The 21,612-nt window shown below is 34.0% G+C and overlaps 1 protein-coding gene across 5 annotated transcripts in view; it reads left to right on the plus strand.

Moving 5' to 3' along the window:
- LOC140452616 (monocarboxylate transporter 14-like) overlaps positions 1-21,612 on the plus strand; it is a 165,795-nt gene that overhangs the window by 109,998 nt on the left and 34,185 nt on the right. For all 5 annotated transcript variants that reach the window (XM_072546944.1, XM_072546937.1, XM_072546940.1 and 2 more), the window contains exon 2: positions 3,043-3,753. In XM_072546944.1, the coding sequence (XP_072403045.1) occupies positions 3,043-3,753 (711 nt within the window). The remainder of the gene's footprint in view (positions 1-3,042; positions 3,754-21,612) is intronic.

A 21,612-nucleotide genomic window follows, 5' to 3' on the forward strand; every position in this document is an offset into this window, starting at 1 on the left:
ATTGTGGAGAAGACATCTAAATTACTTTTCTATTGTAAAATAATGTATATTATTGTTTTTATGTGGTATCTAAGCTTTAGTAGAAGACGGAAGAAGAAAAATAACAAGTACATATTATACGATGATATGAAATCATCATATCATCATGTTCATTTTATTTTATTTAGACTCCTTACACTAAAAACACAATTTATTTATAACATTTATTTACTTAACCATACTATACTAACATTTATTTTATCGACTGACTCCAAAATCTAAATTGTTCTTTATAATATATTTCTGCCTATCTTTCTGAACCGCCTCCGGAATCCAATCGAAATTTCTCGATGCCGCTGAAGCGCTGCACCTGCAACTCCTTCGTCGATCGCGCACATTCATTCCATCAGCGGGGTATCCAGGCTATCGTAATATTGCCGCCTCCTTAAGAGATGGTTCCTCCTAGAATCTTGTCGAGACTGGAACTGAATAATAGTATCGGTAACTGAACCCTCTTATATAACTCCCAGTTATATAAAAGTGCCCAATGATAGTTTTCGCTCCGCATCGCTAAACATTGCAACAGACTGGTACCTGGACTTCGATGTCTTTACAGATTTTCTCCACTGTATTTCGGACAATACCAGCAAAAATAAGGGTGTACAAGACAATAATTCGTCCCACAATAACGTATGGAAGCGAGACTCCGAACTAGCGGGAAACGACAAAATTACTGGTACTGGAAAAAAAAATACTGCGGACTATTTATGGGCCTTGCAAAGAAGAGACAACAGGAGAATGGAGAAGAAGACACAATGATGAACCCCAGACAGTATATGGAGATGAAAACATAGTACGCTACATTAAAGCAAACCGAATAAGATGGGCGGGCCACGTACTAAGATCGAGTGACGAAAGACTAATGAACGCCACATTATGGGGAAGGCCCGATGGCAGAAGGTCAGTTGGTCGGCCAAGAAAGAGATGGAAGGACGCAGTAGCCAGTGATCTACGTAAATAGGAAATAATTCTTTCTTCTTCTGCTTAGCCTTCTATCGTCCATGTTTGGACATAGGCCTCTTACAACTCCTTCCATCAGTCTCTACCCTGAGCAACATATTTCCAATTTGTTCCGGCTATTCTTTTAATGTCATCAACTCATCTCATCTGTGGTCTTCCTCTTGGTCGTTTACTTTGGTAAGGTCTCCAATGTTGTATTGTAGTATTCCAACGTTGGCCTTTTTGTCTAGCAGTGTGACCCGCGAAGCTCCATTTAAATTTGGCAATTTTTGTTGCTATGTCCTCGACTTTTGTTTTGGATCTTATCCAGTCGTTCCTCTTTTTATCTCAACTCATGGGAACAGATCAACTCGTGTATATTGTCCATTCTTCCTCGTAATTCGTTCCCATAATCTTTACCAGTTACATCTTCTGCAGGTCGAGATCCAAACTCTAGATCAGAAGGTAGTCGCCTCTCACGTTAGAATAGGACTTTTGCAGTTGTTTGGCCCATTGATTCATTAATGGCAGATATGCAGATTGGAAAAATTTTAGCCAAATACTTGTCAACTGTCTTATTCATCATCACTTTCCAAATCGGCTAATGTACTCTTTGATTGACATATCGGCAATAGTGGCAGCCTGGTGGTCTGTAATTGCGTAGATGTCGACCTACTTTGTGAAGTAATCCATCACTACCAACATGTACTTGCAACCAATTTCAATTTCTGGAAATGGCCCAGCAATGTGCAAAGATATTCTTTCAAACGAATTTCCAATATTATATTTTCTCACCGGAGCCTTTCTTTTTCGGTAAGGTCCGTTACTCGCAGCATAGGAATCATTACATTTCTTACACCACTTCTTTAAATTGTTAAATCTATGCATCCAATAAAACTATTCCCGAATTTGCTGAAGAGTTTTCTTTACACCGAAATGCCCTCCTGAGGGACTGCTGTGTAACTGACGAATTACTTTGACTATTTGCTGTTTGGAATCACCAACTGTGTTCTCTTCTCGGAACCATCATCATTTGGACCAGATTCTTCTCTTGTTCTTGTCTGGTCTTAGAAGGCGCCCACTCATCATTGACTACCGTTGTTCTTAGTACTGCTACTTCACTGGATTTTATTTTTTTTTGCAGTGGGAACACTCTACTGGGTACGATCTTCTAGAAAGAGAATCAACATTCTTGTAGCTAACCTCCACCGATGCTCAATCTTGAAATGGTATTCTTGGAGTTCAAATGGCATGTTGAATTGCCACATTCCAGATTCTGTGATGAAGGCTGTCTTCTCTTTATAAACTAGGTTTATTTCTACCTGCTAATATCCATGCTTAAGTCCAAAGTAGAAAACAATTTACTTCCAGCCAATGTATCCAACGTGTCGTTCTCCGAGGAAGGGGATAACTATCTTTCTTGGTAACATTGATTAATAAACTGTAGTCCACACAGAACTTCGTAGCTTCGTCTTTTTTCTTGACTAAGACCAACGAGGTGACCCATGGGCTGTTAGAATGTTATATCACCCCGTCTTTCTATTTTCTCTCATCAAGATAAATCTAAATTGTTCTTTATATATATATATATATATATATATATATATATATATATATTTCTGGAGCGCCGCACCTGCAACTAGATTGTCGATTGCGTATCTTCCATCAGGAGAGTAGAGAAGCTATCGTAATAGATTGATCTAGAGTTCTTTTTATTGTTGGTATTAAAAAACCCAGTGTTGAATGAATGTAATCTATTTTTAGTGGCATTCAAATCTCCACTGGCTCCAGATTTGATAATGGTCTTAAATATTTTCCAGGTGCTTGATATGAGATTTTTATAAGATATAAAAAAGTAAATTGATCATAAAGAGTTGACTCTTATTCTTATTATGTTCAGCAGTGAACGCAAAACGATGATGATGATTCTATTCTAACCATTATAACATATACTTATAAACATTTGCTTGTAAGCATCATAAATTGGTATTGGGTAAAAAACTTTTTGATATGTGTATCTATTTTTCCTACGCTATATTTATTTATTTATTTCTTTTTTTCCAGGAAACTACAAAATGCAAGCCCCAACAGGAAGAGTCTGAACATGAAGACTCCTTACCAGTTCCACCAGATGGTGGATACGGGTGGGTGATAGTATTCGCTTCCTTCATATGTAACATGATGGTGGACGGCGTTACCTACTGCTTTGGAATTTTCCTTCCCGATCTGGTTACACACTATCATTCCACAGAAGCAAAAGTGGCTTGGGTAGGATCGATTTTAGCTGGAGTAACCATGTGTACTGGACCCATAGTAAGCGCTGTAACGAATAAATATGGGTGCCGAGTGTCTTGTATGGCCGGTGCTGTAATCGCTGCAACGTCATTCGCTCTCTCCGTTTTCAGTCCATCCGTTGAAGTCCTGATGCTTATCTATGGAGCGGGAGGTGGCATAGGCTTCGGATTAATGTACGTACCGGCGGTCGTGTGTGTGGGATACTACTTCGAATCAAAAAGATCTTTAGCGACAGGTATGGCAGTGTGCGGGTCCGGTTTTGGAACAATCGTATTTGCGCCGCTTGGAAGGTTTCTTCTGGTCAATTACGGATGGAAGGGAGCTAATTTAGTGTTGGCTGCGTTATGCCTAACGTGCACTATTTTTGGATTCTTAATGAAGCCTTTAGAATATAAAAAACCAGAAAGAACAGTTACTATGGTGTACCAAAATGGAACAGCAGATATCACCGATGATATGAAAAAGAGTTACACAAGTTTGGTAAGTAGTTTTTTTAAATAAGTGTAATATCATGTTTTTTTTGAAAAATATATTGTATTACTGGCTTATGAACTTTATATAAAATATCCATTATATCGTGGCGTTAGGAAAAATGAAGAGATTTTGTAAGTTATTTGATAACCGCATATGGGATTAGTATAAACCGCATATGGGATTCTGTCGAATCTATGAGTAACGAGCTAGTAAATTACATGGACAATACATAATTCTGGTAGTTAATAAAAAAAAACATATTTGAAATTGATTTTTGAAGAATTAAATAGCGAAGTTTAATAGAATAATAATTGAAGTATTACACCAGTTCAAAGATCAATAGAACTAAATAAGATTCGTAGATGATACAATTGTATAAATTATGGGAGACCGAATGAGAAAATAATGTTTTAGCGAGCATGGGAGTAGAGAATCTAAGAAATACATCAGCCTCATAAAAATGACGTTGCAGGGTTCAACAGCCGCAGTCAGAGTAGATGGAGAACTGACTCACCTATTTAACATCAACATGGGAGTAAGACAGGGAGATGCCCTATTAACCATGCTATTCAACCTAGTTCTTGAGGCAGTCATCAGAAAAACCAATATAACCGGCCATATAAACACCAAATCAGTACAAATTACTGCATATGCAGACGATGTAGCCATCATTAGTAGGAATAAGCCACAACTAATGGAAGTGTTCAAACAAATTGATCCTGAAGCAAGAAAAAGAGGTCTTAAAATAAACGAAGCAAAAACGAAGTATATGACAGTCAAAAGAATAACTGACAATGAAAATAATATCACAATAGACAACTATACTATCGAACGAGTGGATGCCTATTTCGGCACAGAAATCAATCAGAAGAACTCCGTAAGTAGCAAAATTAATGCACGTATTTCCAGCGGGAATCGTACATACTATGCTAATAAAAGATTGATGACATCGAAATTATTAGACAAAAGAACCAAAATGACTATCTACAGAACACTGATTAGACCCGTAGTAACCTATGGATGTGAAACTTGGGTAATGACGAAAAAAGATGAAGCCCAACTCAGGACATTCGAGAGAAAAATACTGAGGAAAGTATATGGCCCGGTACAAGAGGAAGATGGCACATGGAGAATCAGGAGAAACGACGAGGTTAATGAGTTAAATGAAGGTTATGACATTGTAAGATTTGTGAAAAGTCAAAGACTGTCATAGCTGGGACATGTGCAGAGACAAAGCGATGCAAAAACAACTAAGAAAATGTTACAATGGAAGCCCATAGGAAGGCGAAAAAAAGGAAGGCCCAGAACGAGATGGTTGGATGACGTGGAAGACGACCTGAAAACAATGAACATAAGACAATGGAGAAGAAGGGCACAAGAGAGATCTGAATGGAAGGACATAGCCAGACAGGCAAAGACCCATCCAGGGTTATGATGCCAAAAGAAGAAGAAGAGAAGGGAGTAGAGAATAGTGAAAAATAATAGATCTTACTAATAGAATGTAACAAATGGATAGAAAAAAAAGATATATAAAATACCTAATATTCTGAATGTTCAGGTTATTGCTTATGATGTTATTCCCGTTTTCATGGATTTTCCTTTGGCTTTCTTCGTGGTAATAATTGCCTCAGACTTTGATTTATTAGTGTTGCCAGTATGGACTTCTTCCTATCCAATTGCATAAAACTAGCACGATAAAGTTGGTATTGTAATAGAGCTTCCATTGAAGCCATTCTATTATAATCTGGAGTTCCTGTCGACACGGAGACTCCTATGCAGCTTTCCTTCGGTTGGCAGGTTCAAACTCTGGTCACAAAACAAAAAGATTATATTTTGTAGTAATATAACTTATAAATGGATCTGCTGCTTAGACTGGAATACTCTGTTGTATCGGATCTATCCATGGATGAACAGTACGGCAACAGATGTGAACTTGCGACTTGGTGTTACTCTTCAACCAAGTTCCTCAACCATAAAAATCTTCTGCTCCTTTTTTTTCTTCAAGAAATTTTTTTTTAATTTAATGGACTCTTTCTCAGGACATATTAGCCCAAAGTACTAAGCGACTATTTAAGACTACCTATACTACATCGAATTCTTTCATATTAAGGAGCATATAGAGCTTATATTTTATCCGGGTACTTCTTGAGGACCACTACTGTCTTGATCACCCATTAAAGCAGAGTGGTAACTTCCAGCATCACAATATTTTGAAAGTTGCAGCTGTACTCTTTTTTTGTAATTTTCTCGTCAGGAGTACTTCTGGCATTAGTTATCCCACGAGAAATAGTTGGAAGTTTCCGTGGTATAATGACTTTACTAGTGTTAGCTGCCTGCTCACTCATCTTCCTGAGCTTCTTTCTTTGAACTCCGGATAATCATTAACTTATCTTAGTTATCTTAGGTAACCTTATTTTCTATAAGAGTATGTAACTCCAATTTGTGGTTTTTGTCCCGATGTTGTGGTGGCTGGTAACTCGTTCTTAATACTCTGAAAATCATCTCTGGAAGTAGTTTTGTTTAGTTTTGGACTATGAAATAAATTTTATATCTCTCAAATAAAATTTCTACCTCACAAGTGTACTTTTTTATTTTTAATTATCTTCTCAACCATGTAAGGTTATTAGTAAACGTATTTTTTTCACGCCAAATTTTTTATTACACCCGTAATGTCGTCAAAATATCGTCGTGTTGTAGTAAAGGCCGTAAGGACCACTTTTACATATATCTCGTTCTTCTGGTACCATCTAGAAACATTCTCCACCACTCGCTATGACGGCATATTGAATGTATTACAAATGATACACACATATGAGAACGTAATGCCAGTTTCCTTTTGAACTTGTACCAGTATTGAATCCGTGAACTACCACGGCATTACCAGAAACCGTCATCGTAACTACTTGGAATAAACTATTGAAATTAATAAAGGAAATGGCATCTTTTTTTTGATATAATATCTGTTATCGAAAATAAAAACGTAATTTAAGAAGATAAATGTAACGATGAGAAGTATAGCTAAGCATACATAAACCCCTTTCCTTGGCCTTTCTATTTATAATTTATATTTCTTGTACTCTTGAACCAACGTTATTGTGTCAATGAATGGACTTTCTTTTAAACAAACGATTCCCTATCCATCAATCTAAAAACGTATTAACCTCTACATCATTATATTTGGAATCTTTTGATTTTGTACTCTTTGATCCTCCGTTGACTCTGTTCTGCCTATATTTTCCATTTCAATCACTTTTCTGTTACTACTGTTTTAAAAAAAATTTAATACATGTATAATGCCATATCATTATATTTTTAATACATGTGACCATACTTTTTACTTTACTATTATAAATTCTAAATTATCCCATACTAGGTTTTTTAATAATCTTATTGCTTTTATACTCTGCATACTCTATTGTTTTTGTGTCATCAGTTTATTTTTCCTACGTCCTCTTCTTCTTCTGGTGCACTCCATTACTGGAGGTTTGCGATCACCACATTAAAATGTTCTCTATTCTGCTCCACTCTTAGTAATTGTTGAACTTTCATGCCCGTCCAATCTCTGATATTTACGAAGCCATGACGCTCTTCTGCCTACTCCCCTTCGGCCCTCTATCTTCCCTTCAATTATTATTCGTAGCAGATTATATTTGTCATTTCTCATTATGTGGCCTAGATGCGAAGTCTTCCTCTTCGTAATCTTTGTTATAAGTTTTAACTCTCTATTTATGGTGTAATATATTTATGTAATACAGTAGACTCCCTCTATAACGAGAACTGAAATGGCAGACTAATTACCTCGTTATAAGCGAATCTCGTTATATCCAACAACAATAATATTGTGCATAAATATGAATATCTAGTTTTCTAAAACATTAACTTTCTATAGTGAAGCCATTCGGAGCAATATAAGATGCTAATAAATATTGTTTGAATGGCGTTTTTAAAACAAAGTTGTTTACTTTTATTGTCAATGAAATGCATTAAAACAAAAAAGAGTTGTTTACTTTTACTGTCAATGATATATGTTAAAACAAAAAATCTGTATTCTGTAAATATGTATAAAGCGTATAAAGTTATTTTGTCATTTTTGACTGCTTAAAGTTGTCCAGTATTCTATCTATCATATTTTCTAAAGATGTGAAACAGTTTTATGCTTCTTCATTTGCGTTTTGTCCTTGGATAAAGTTTCTGACAACCTTTAAAACACTTTCCACATCTTGTCTATTAGGACCCATATTATTAGGTGTGAATGGTCAACCCAATACAATGACACTTGTGAATCATAAATTTTACATTTCCGACTAAGAATCATAAATTGTAAGAAGTTTATTGCGGGCGGCCCGCAGTTAAAAAGGGTATTTATTTATAGCTACGGCCGGGCCAAAACGTAAAAAACACGTTTTGCAATCTTATTTTCTCTCGTTATAAGCAAATTTACCTCGCTATAAAGGGTTATAGTTCAATAGAAATTTCACGGGACATCTAATGTACCTCGTTATAAGCGAAACCTCGTAATAACCGTGTTCGTTATAAAGGGAGTATACTGTACTATTCGATTCGTAATGTGTTGTGCCCATGATATTCTGAGCATTCTGCGGTAAAGCCATATTTCAAAGACTTCTAGCCGTCTTATGTATTTAATTTTAATGTCCAGGCTTCAACTCCATACAGAAGAACTGACCAAACGTAGCATTTAATAACTTTAATTGGGATGTCTACGCTTAGTTTTCGGTTATAGATAATGTGCTTCCATTATTGTACATGCTCCTAGCTTGTTCTATTCGTGTTCGTATTAGAAGAATTTTTCACCAAGTAACAAAAAACAAAATTTGTTCAATTTATTAATGTTTGTATTTTGAGAACGATTTCCGAAGTGGAAATTGGAACGTCAATAAACTTATTTTAAACTTCAGTTGTGGCTTATTCCCATTAAAATAATAATTACTTTAAGATACAAGAAAATAGCTCAGGAACAATATTAGTTGTATTATATTTATTTCTATTTCGTCTGGTCCACAAGCTTTTCAATTCTTTGCACATTGTATATACGATATAATATGTGATACATTGTATATGTTTTACCTCTACGTCTAGGATAGGACATCTTTCCATTTCCCACGTTGATGTCGTGGGGAATCGAAGGATTTTTCGATAAATTCCTCGCATACTTGAATTTGTTCGCTTCTTTTTATAATTTTTCTTCCTTTGTTGTTATCCAGACTGGGTATATTATGTTTCTTGTTATTATTGGAGGTTCCTTTTAATTGTTTGCAGACGTTGAATGTATCATACTTGTTGTCTAGGTTTTCTATTGTGTGACACATTTTATTTATCCACTTTTCTTTTGCTTTTTTGATTTTTAAATCTATGGTTCTTTGGATTTATTTATATAGATCTGTACTGTTTTTGTGTTTTCAATTAATTATTCTTTGTTTTTGTATTCGGTCTTCACTCCTTCTGTTTACATGTCTTTACCATTGAGTTATTTCTGGTGTATATGTCTCGCCAGCGCATTCTTCTTTTTAAAGGTTTTTCTTTCTAATTATTTTTAATTTGGATTTTCATGCTGATCTGAAGGAGAAAGTCCACTCCTGATGCTAGCCAGCTCTAAACAAAGGTCTCATCTTTTAAAAAATAATTTTATGTTCACGAGTGTTTTTCTCGCTTGTTTGATTCTTGATAGAATTTCGCTTTTGAGGTTATACTGGCTGTTAGTATTTACTCCCAAATATTTTATGGAAGCTACTTGTTCTATTATTTGTCCCTTTGCATACAAATATACTTTATTGATATCGTTAAAAATAATAGAATTTTAGTTTTGAAAATATTTATATTTAAACCGAACATTTCGCTATGACGAACTACCGAATTTATTATATTTTGTAGTTCTTGTGCAGTGTTTGTTATTAAGACGGCATCATTAGCGTACCTGATGTTGTCTATCCTGGTTCCATTAATCTTGATTCCACCTTGGACCTTGTCTAATGCTTCCCTGAATATAGATTCTGAATACAGAAAAAATAATAGCGGTGATAAGACGCAACCCTGTCGCACTCCTCGTCGGATTCGTATATGTTTGGATATTGTATGTTTTATTTCAATTGTTGCCGTTGGGTGCCAAGATAATTCTGAGATAATTTGCAAGTCTAGCTCGTCAATTCCAGTTGTTCTCAGAATATCGATCATCGTTTGATGGTTAAGTCAGTCATATGCTTTTTGTTATTTAATAAAACACACATATACATCTACATGCATGTCTCTGCATCGGTGTATTAATATATTTAAGGTAAAAAGAGCTTCTCGTGTTCCTAATCCGTGTCTAAATCCAAACTGAGTGTTACTCATCTGAAACTCACTACTTCGACATTGATATTGTCTGGGCCGATGGCTTTTTAATTTTTCTAAGCTTTTACTGCATGAATAACTTCTTTGATTATTTCTGGACCTTTTTCACGTATTCGATCATCTATGGATGGTGAAGCACAAGGTCTAATGTCTTCAAAAAGTGTCAGAATGTATTCTTTCCATCTCTCCAGTATGTTTTCTGTACCTATCATTGTTTCGTTATTATTTTTTTACATTGTTTCTTGTCTCTTTCTGTGTCTACCTGTAATTTCTTTCAATTTTTATGGACATTGAAGATGTCGTATTTTTTCTGAAGTTGTTAAATTTCGAGGCATTTTATTGACATCCACAACATCTGCTTGTACCAAGTTCTCTATCGTTTCTATTTTTTTCATGACCTTGATACTTATTTCGTTGTTCCCTTCAGGGCTTTTTAGTTGCAAGATGTCTATTTTTCCTGTTAGTTTTTTTCTTTTAACATTCAGAAATCTTTTCATAATGAAATCCATTATAACTGGAATGTGGTCTTTAAGAAAGTCCCAAGATATGTTTATGGTTTACTTTGAGTTAGTTCTGATTATATTCATTTTACTGACCTCTGCCTATGAAAATGTTTTCTGTGCTAGAAATCACTTCTAAACTCCATTATATCGTATATTTCCATACATATATATTTGCTTCAGAAGTTTAGGAGTTGTGGTGTTTTTCTCTAAGATCCGACAGATAGCGAATAAACAACTTTCGTTACTCATATCTCATAGCTCACAACATGGGAAGAAAATAACAAAATATCACTGATACCATCTAAAATAACTTATGGTTGCCTACCTTACATTCCAGTTCTGACACCGAAGCTAATGAAGATCTTCAAAAATGTTAGTGGTTTAAAAATTACAACCAAAAATGTGAAAACGGTATCAACGTTATACACAAAAATAAAAGATCCTTTCACAATACAGGAGTCATCGAATGTTGTTTATTCTATACCGTGTACCAATTGTAACAAAATATATATAGGAGAATCATCTCGTAATTTTCACAGTAGGGTGATCTCACATCGTAGCGATATAAAAACCAATAAAATAAATGCATGTGCATTGACAGAACATGCATTAACGTTGAAACATGAATTTAATTTCGAGGATTCCTGTATTTTGGCAAAGGAAAAGAACCATTCAAAACGTGTTTTCTTGGAAATGTGTTCCATAAAATCCAGTACATCTTGCATCAATAAAAAGTCATAGATAAACTGAGCAACATTTATTGTTACTTACTGTAAAAACATCCAAAATAAAATTAATATTTACCTGTACCTACACAAATTACACTTATATGCATAACATGTTGCATACCATTAAGACAGGTTTAAAAATTAAAATCACCTAAGATGGGCCTCTAGTATTTCTTAAAAAGAAATATAATATTAAGTACACCTAATTACTTTTTAATCATGGGGTTTTTTCTTTTTGTTCTCTATGTGTCAGAGTTAAAACACACCAGTAAAAGATGACAAACTAAGTTTTACTATCTGTACCTAAATTTTAAAGAATTGTAGAATGTATTTTGTCCATTATTTTATATTTTATATGTGTTATTAATGTTGAGTGTCTATGCTTTTATAAATAATCTCAACGACTAGTAAGTTGCACTGAAGAATTGTAATACATATTTTATAAATATTTACATTTTTTTCTTATTAGGTACAGTGTCTTGAAAAAGGAATAAAACCATTCCGAAAGCTAGACAAAAAGTCATAAGAGTGTTTCATTAACAACCCGGTCAATTTTCTGACTGCAACCCTATTAAACTGTGTTGTTTGTTTATATCGACAGTCACTAATATCCAGTAATTCTTGTATATATATATATATATATATATATATATATATATATATATATATATATAATATTTTGCCATATACTATTTCGGGTTTTGCCGTCTGTTTCTTTGTTTACAAATTTTGCTGTATATCGTGTGAGCAATGTAAAGAGAAATATTGATACAATATATCTCATAGGCAGGTGATTATTGCTTTTTTATTATTTGTCGAGTTAATTTTAAAGTTTACGGACAAAAAGTTATTATCAAAAATATTTTACGCACTTGACGTAATTTGGCCTCCATATCGTACACTGGTTTTAATGAGGCTTAAAAATGAATAAACCTTGAATATTTGCCCGATTAATTTACATATGGTCGGATATTGAATAATATCACTATATTAGAAACTGTAACGAAGTCATCATCTTTAATAAAAGACGATACTTCGGTTTAAAACGACGCGTGCCGCGTTTCTATTAGCACAATTAGTACCAAAATGTACAAAGACGTTTAGAACTGTGAATATACAAGACATTAATTTCAGCAATAATATTCTTTTTTGGAACTCTTGTAATAATTAAGATTTCAAAAAATTTTGCCAATCTTTATATATTTTTTTGTTCCCATTAGTTGGAAATATGCTCAAGAAAAAGTACAGTTATTGTGACAAGGTTAAATATTGGTGAATATGAGGAAGAACAGGAAGAACACTTTAAATATCTTGGAGTCTCCATTAATGGAACTAATAAAAGAAGCATAGTAACCATTGAAAGAATTCTGGCAGGAAACAGAACTTACTGGAAATACAACAACTTGCTCAAAGATAAGAAGCTTACTCAAAATATTAAACTGAAAATTTACAGAGCAGCAATTAGACCAGTAGTCACATATGGTGCTGAAGTAATGTGCCTGATACAAGATAAAGAAAGATTGAGGATATTAAAGAGAAAAATTATTCGGAGAATAGCAGGTCCATTAAACGTAGGTGATACGGAATTTAGTAAACGAATGAGTAAGAGTACTTTTGAAAGGAAAAGACATCGTCAGATTTATCAAGGCACCGAGACTTAAATGGATGGGACATCTAGAAAGGAGAAATGCGGAAGCAGTTATCATGAACATCATCAAATGAAGACCAGTATTAGGCAGGCCATCAGAAAGACCGAAGACGAGATGGGAGAACCAGATAATTGTGGACCTTAAGAAAATGAGAGTTAGAGATTGGAAAACCATAAGCAAAAACAGACAAGAATGGATAAATATTATATAAGACGCCAAGTAACACAATTAATTTTAAAACCAAAATGTTAATGTGAACTGATTCCCCGAGACAATAAATCGGAAGCGCCCAAAGAGTGCGGCAAACACTCCACTAGGAGTGAAGATGCCATGATGATGATAGCACCATTAGGAACGATGTAATTTTGCGTTATAAATCAAGCCTAATATCTTTTATAAACAGCAATATGGTGACACTTTTTTTCTTTATTTTTTGTGTTAAGCAACGAATGGTATCAAATAACGTTAGTTGAACACAATATTTTACGTGGTTATTAAAATAATTCCATATCTTGCAATTGTAAATTCTGTTGCACAACAAGATAACAATTCCCACAGTAACCCTAATTGAAGTATTTTTTTAATGCAACTGTTTACAATATGATATCTCTTAACTAGTGTGTTTGTTACAAAACACTTTAAATTTAATCTTCTTCGTTGTTGTTAAACATTTTGTTCGTAACGTGATTATTGATAAATATTATTTGAAACTCAAAAATTTATCAATCGATTTAAGTAATGAATGCATTTATAAAAAGATTTTGTTTGTAAATATGTCAATAAATGAATGAAAAATCTTGCCCCATAGTAACCTAAATGTTTATCTGCAGCGTTATATTTTCTTTCGGTTAACAAAGATTTTTGTTTATCAACATTATAGGAATATTTTTTATATTTAGATGTTTCCTGATCGTAATGTCATTTTGATTTTCTACTTTTAGTGCATCAAAAAATATTAAAATGGTAGCCAGTGGGTTTCAAAATCTGAGGAAAATGTAATGAGTCAAATATGTTGTTTTTTAAAATACTATTATTTTTAATTTAGCCGTACACAAAATACGAAAACTCATTTCTTTTCTCCAAAAAAATAATTTCCACAAATTCATTCATTCATAAACTTACGACATATCTTCTACTTCTTTAGTTTATTGGCCTCCGCCTACTTAAGTATTTGGCCAACTCATCGTCGCGGAATAAAGGCATAATTCCTTATTCACCTACGATCTGCAGAACATTACATAATTCCAAGATATTGCCTCGGATCGATAACTTACGATATATATTTAACGTTCAAAAAACTTTTCAATGATTGCTGTGTAAATAAAAAAGCCGAGTAAGGTTACTAAGTTCTGGAAATCCTATACATGTGTGATACCTAGAATGAAATATTTACACATTTCTCACTGCTTAGCGACCTTGCTTAACACAAAATGGAAAACATATTATAAACAAATCGATTAAAAAGAAAATAAGAAATTCGTATACTTATCTTTAAGTTGCTCGTTGCAGTGGCGACCATTTAAAAAAGCTAGAAAATTTGTGCGAATCCTTTGGTCTTCAAATCAATACCAGTAAAACAAAGCAATGGTGGTAATCAAACGTCCAAACATAAATGCTAACATTCAAATTTACAACACCTCGATAGAAGATGTCAATAAATTTAATTACCTTGGCTTATAGATAACCAAAAATATTCACCTGGAGGTTGAAATATCAAATTGAACACTCAAAAGGTAAGCTAAAAATTTATGAAAAGATTCTAGAATTTCCCACTACCAGAGGCGTCCGACAAGGAGACGCAATATCATCAAAGCTCTTCACTGCAACTCTAGAAAATATATTTAGCAAAATGAACTGGCAGAACTAAGGAATATCTATTGGAGATGAGATGGATGGAGAATATCTCAGCCATCTAAGATTTGTAGACGACATCGTTCTGATTGCCAATAGTCCTGATAAGCGACCTAAATGCAGATAGAAATGAAGTTGACCTAAAAATGAACTTAACAAAAACAAACACCATGTACAACGAGCTAGTGGATGTCCAAGATGTAATAATAAACAACACTGCACTTAAGACAGTAGACGAGCATGTATATCTGGAACAATTAATACATAAGTATGGCTCCAACTCCCAGAAATCAACAGAAGAATGAAACTGGCTTCTCTTTTGGTAAAAATGCAGTTATGTTCAAATCGGAGATGCCACTCCATCTGACGAAAAAAGCATTTGATCAGTGTATACTACCAATTATGACATGCGGCTGTGAAATTTGGACACTAAAGAAAGAGATAATCAAAACTCAAAGTCACTCAAAGGTCGATGTAGGATGCATGCTAGGTATAACAAACAGAGATCGAAAAAGAATAGAATGGATCAGACAGAAAACCAAGGTGAATGAGGTAATCCACAGAATTAAATCTTTAAAATGGCAGTGGGCGGGACATTTAGCGAGAAGAACTGACAATAGGTGCTCCATTAGAATTACACTGTGGCATCCACGAGGCGTCAAGAGGCCAAAAAGACGTCCAGATTTAAGATGGGACTATGGCATAAGGAAACAAGCTGGTAGAACATGACACAGAAAAGCGAATATTAGACAATCGTGGACAGAAATGAAGAATGACTATGGAAGAGGGGCTGCACCATAATCGGCAGAATGTGCTGAGAATGATGATGGTGATATATAAAGGTTGAAGGCCTTCGAGATGTGAGTATTTAAAAGATTCCTGAAAATATGCACAGAAAACTTCTTAAAATTATCAAGAGGCGGAAAACCAGTTATCTAGGATATGTGTGGCAGAAAATCGAGAAGCTTTCGCAATGGTGATCGCCAACGTCCGATAACTCTGATATGGCACGTGAAAAAGAAGGACATGTGTATGGGTGAAGACAAGATCTTGAGGTTGTCGATGGAGGTGAAAATTGAAGAAATCAGAGGTCCCGGTAGGAGAAAATATATATATATATATATACCCGGTAGTTTAGGCGTCACGCACTTCCGGTAGGGATCTATGGAGGAGTATTACCGAGCCGCAAGCCCTTATCTCTTGCCGTACTGCTCCACCATAGGCCGATCAGACACCAGCATATTCTAGTCTAAGCCGCAGATTCATCTAGAATTTTAAACTGCTGCGTTAGACTTTTTGTTTTTCTGTACACCGAGCTGGGGACCGAACCCACGTCCACTGAACCACTCGCAGTGAAACGAATGAGAAGCCGGCCGTCCAGCCCGCTTGGCTATCTGACCGACAATAGAAAATATTCATGGTTGAAAAACATTAGAGAGTGGACGGATCTAGATACTCAATCTTTATTGAGAGCCGCACAGGATAAAGATTTGTCAAAATTGTCGCCGACCTTCAGAAATAGAAGAAAAAAAGCAGCAATGAAAGACCATAAAAACAATAGAGCACTACTAAAATAATAGACTTTAAGATAAAAACTTCTTGAGAAGGATTAAGAGAATATTCAAAATTGTAGATATTAGTACATTCATAAAAAAAAATATATTTAGATTGACTAGACGTGAAGTAAGGATGGACAATACTAGATGATCTAAGAAAACATGTTAGTGAAAGTTGTAGGACCAAAAATGAAAACGAGACCGCTCAATAACCAGATAGTATTGTATCACTAAAATTTCGAGCAAAAAATGGATAAACACAACTCAAAAGTTAAACATACTGATATAACTAGAAGAGGTCTATGTTCAATGACGAACTGAACAAACTGAATAATAAAGGAGAAGATTGAAAAATATATAAGAAATACAGGCTAATGTAAACACGTCCAAATTCAGTATCCATAATATTTTCGGCTTTCTTTACCTTGGTTAAAACGTATTGAAATTAAATTGAGCGAAAACTTTGAAGTTCCATAAGTCAATTTTAGTTTGTCTAACCCTGCTCTTTATTTTAATATTCAGAAGACAGTACAAATATATTTTTAAATTGCTTATGCTTTAAATTTTTCTTCTTCTAAGCATAGTGCTATTTTTAGCAATTGTTTTGAATGATAGTCATCTTATTAGTGATTTTATAGCCAATACTTGGCTTGCAAGCTTTAAATCGTCTAGAATGCATTAAAGATCTTCGATGTTGTTTGCCGTCATATTCGAGGATTTTTCTTTGTTTTGTGGGGATTTTCAGATACAAAAGTTTTTTAAGTGTTATTAGGGTTATTAAGTATTAAGGTTTAGGGGTATTAAGTGTTATTACTTCTATATTCTTTTTTTCGTGTTATGACAGGCATTTAATTTTGTTTAAAAATAGTGTCACCGTCTCAGATAACAAGATTTTTCAAGTTTAATTTTAGATATCTCGAAATACATTTATTTCACTCTCAATTTCATTTCCTCGCAATAGTCCATTCAATTACAGGTTAGTCTGTATTTCCGGTGCTGTTTGTGGGCGACGACTAAATACCAAATACCACATATTTATAAGTTTGGTTACTGTCTGGTTGTCCTTCGATTTTTATCATGGTTCCAAAATAATCTTATCGTTTTTAACAGTTCCGTTTGAAGCAACGTCATTTTATAGTTTCGCTTATAGAATTCAATATGTGGCCGCCTTGCGGATTTTAGAATTATGTTCTGGGTGTTCAAAAAGCACGTAATAATTATTTACTGGGTGTGTTAAAGAAAGAGACAACTCGTTTTTATATTTGGGCAATATTTAAAAAAATAATGAAGGTTGGCAGCTGCAGTTTACAATTTTCATTCAAAATGTGCACGTGCCTTGGTAAAGTCGAGGCTATTTACACTACATCGACACTACTGAGCATAAATTCCGTAAAAATTCATAAAAAATCGGAATTTGATTATTTACGTCATTGAAATATCATAAACACTATGAAGGGGTATAATCCTACAAAAATAATTAAAGCATCTATCTAAGCCAACTTGAGCAATGATAAAGACGTCTGCTTACGTAGCATTATTAAGTCAATTAGTATTTCGCAGTTTCGCTGCCCAAAAAATGTATATTTGTATCTAATGCTTTTCACATAAATTTAAGGATCTGAAGAACAGTATCAAATTAATCTCCTTTCTTTGATTTACTTTGAAAATGGTTTTATCGTTCAAAAAATCTGTTGAGGGAGGGGAATAGATATAGAATAATATAATAGAATAATAGAATCTTTAGACACGAACAGTAGATTTTAATGTCAGTTGCCATAAAAATAGTTGTCTTTACGACAGATATTCTAGATTGCTCACTATATCTGCGTCTTTATTAATTTACTTATTCAACACTTGTGACTTCTGAATATCTTCAGTAACGGGGTTGTTTTACCAAAAGCTTTCTTCTTGAACGGTCTTCAACTATTATTATACATCTAAGTTTTATCGTGACATGGTTTACATACTTGATAAATTTTCCAGAGGTCTCTGTAGTGCTATATAATCATTTTGAGACATTCAAAGTGATGTCAAACAGTAGGACAGGAAATGAAATTCACTTAAATTAAAATGATAATAAATTTGGTACCTGGCAAACGCAGAAGAGTAACCAAGACACATATCTATAAAAAAAATCCTTTAATACTTAACCTTTTTGACCAGGTGTGTTGCCAGTCGTGATTTATGTATTTATGTATTTGGCGGAAATTATTGTGATTGTGTCAATTAAATTAAAATTAAAAACACTTAAGGACACTTACGGAAAAACAGAACACATTTAAAAAGACACATCAGACATTTAATTTAAAAGGGGTCACTTTGTGGAACTGTCAAAAAGGAACTGGCAAAAGAGGACTAGTTTTTTGTTGTCTAGAAGGATTTATCTCTCAAAAATATATTAGATAATTAAAATTTATTAGACAACAAAAAACTAGTCCTTTTTTGCCAGTTCCTCCTACTTACAAGTGATGTTGTGAGTATTGTGAGTTGATTGTGAGTAGGTCGTATTCTTATCTCTTTTTACGTGTTTAAAAAATATGAGGAAAAAAGTAATCATGTGGGGAAAAATTTTAATTGCCTATTCTTCTGATTTGTAAAATTCTTATTAGGGTTATTCTTATGTCATTTTCCTATGAACAAAATAAACAAATTTTTAAAAAACGGATCTGATATTTTTTTAGTTTGAATAAAGCAGTTGATTAGGTGGTACTAGTGTAGGATTTAAAGAAAACATGAGACATCGAACTTACCAAATTCAAAATTCACAAAGGTATATTATTAAAAAATGGGAGCAAACACTTTTTAATTGTCATTTGTTATTTCCCATACTTCTACTTTCATACAGAACAGTACATAGTAGAGTTTATGTACAGGAGAGTGTAAAATACCATTTTTTAAGATATTTTCAAGAATTATGTACGAATAATTTAAGTTATAATAATTTAAAATATTTTCTATAGCCTCAATAAGATAAATATATATTTTAAAACTTAAGCGTAATTCCTATTAAATCCATAAAAATATTTAATAATGCAATTTTTTATTGCGATTTGTGTTAATCTTATATCTCACATTCTTAATACCTGATATACGGTTATTATGCGAACGTAACATATAATTATGAGAACCTAATTTAAACCATCTCGAAACAAAATCGTAAAGAAAACCACAAGCGTTGCTCTTTACCACGATGTTTTTTGAACATAGTAAACATTGTCAGTAATTATCGTAACATTTCCAATTATCTTCTTACTAGATCTTCAAGACCAGTCTAATTTGAAAATAAAAATAAAACAAAAATATGGAAATACAAGACAACAAACTTCTTAATACACTGCGCATCACGAAAAAGAGGCCATCTAAAATTTTTGCCATTTTTTTAATTTTTACGAATCATACCACAAACTGATTGTCATTAGATGTTTGTGTAATGTTTAAGAATATGTTCTAAAGCAGTATGCAATCATTTTTTAAATAACAAATGTCAAAAAATAACTTCTTCCAAAATAATGATTTTATCGAAAAATAAAAAAAAAATAACATTGTACATTTTTTCTGTTTTCTTTATAAAATTACAATTAAGTCGTGATTATTAATACTGTGTAATTACACTCCTCATTCGATTTGGCATTGAATTGATCAAATTCTGGATGTCGTTTTGAGGAAAAGCTTCGCATTCTTCCATGAGCGACAACCGAAGCTGCTCACGATTTATTGGAGCAGGTATTCTGTTTCTTACCCTTCGTTTGAGTAGGTCCCAAACATGTTCAATCGAGTTCAAATCTGGACTTTGAGCCGGCCAGTTCATTTTTGGCACACCGACAGTTTCCAGATATTGCGTTACCATCCTGGCTATGTGTGACCGCGCGTTGTCTTGCATAAAAATAAAGTTTTCGCCGACAAACCCAGTAAAAGGCATTACATGCTCGTCTAGAATTTCGGTAATGTATCGGTGTGCATTCAACGCTCCTCTATCAATAAATACGAGATCGGTACGGCCCTCGAATGAAATGCCTGCCCAAAACATTACCGAACCTCCTCCAAAAGCAACACGTACTCGTCGAACACAAGCAGCATATCGTTCTCCACGTCTTCTGTATGTTTTGATGCGACCATCTGAGCCATAAAGAACCATCATGGACTCATCACTAAACAAAACATTTTTCCAATCTTCTATCGTCCAATGCTCGTGGTCTCTAGAAAACTGTAGTCGGTGTTGTCGATGTGCTGCTGTTAACAAAGGTCCTGTTGCTGGACAGCGAGCACTTAGACCAAATTCCCTCAACCTTCTTCTCATGGTAGAAGTGCTTAAAGTTTACTCGTGAGCATTATGAAAACGGTTTTGGATTGATCTAGCTGTAAAGAACCGATTTCGCAAAGAAGTGCGTTGTAAAGAATGGTTTTCTCTGGCCGTCGTGATTTTTCTCGGGCCTGATCCTGGTTCGTTCGTGAGATCCAGTCTCTACGAATCGTTGGTAAATTTTTTGAACCATACAACGACTGACTCAAAGCTGTCTGGTCACTTCTCTTTGACTCATTCAATTATTAATCAAAGTAACAATTTGAACAGATCTAACAAATTTCTCAGCTATAGTTTTAAATTTAAAAATTGCCCAAGTTTACTCTTCGATCAACTGTACACTAGTGAAAGGTTTTTGAAAAGCAGAATAGCCATATTCCAAGAAAAATAAGGTACAAACAACACGTGCATTATCCGAAGTTGTAAAAGTGATATCAATTGTGCAAACTTATTAGTATTACCCTTAACTGACCTGTCGGCACCGTTTTGTCGGTGCCTAAAAGACTTTAAAAGTGTTTCTGCATTGTGGGAATTTAGTTACAATAGAATAAATTGTATAAACTTGAAAGTTATTGAAAAATTCTTACAAAATTCTAGGTGGCCTCTTTTTCGTGACCGCAGTGTAGTTATAGTGTCCGTCAACAAAAAAGTTTATGACAGATAGTCTCTCCAAACTTTAGGTATCGCTTCATTAGGCCGAGTATGACACGATTTTCTTCCGCGACTTTTTTGGTTCTGGGACGTTTTTCTTTCCTTTTAATTTTCCCGAAAACTTTCACCCGTCAGACAGGAAAGTCGGAAAACAAGTTCCGTATTAAGTGCTGGATTAATAGATTAAAAAAATTAGATAATTAAGAAATTGTGAAACTTTGTTAAATTAAAAAACTTAGTAAGGTTATAATAAATCGTATTATTTTTGTACAATAAAAG

This window comes from Diabrotica undecimpunctata, chromosome 1 (assembly GCF_040954645.1).
Source record: "Diabrotica undecimpunctata isolate CICGRU chromosome 1, icDiaUnde3, whole genome shotgun sequence".
In the NCBI taxonomy this organism is placed as follows: Eukaryota; Metazoa; Arthropoda; class Insecta; order Coleoptera; family Chrysomelidae; genus Diabrotica; species Diabrotica undecimpunctata.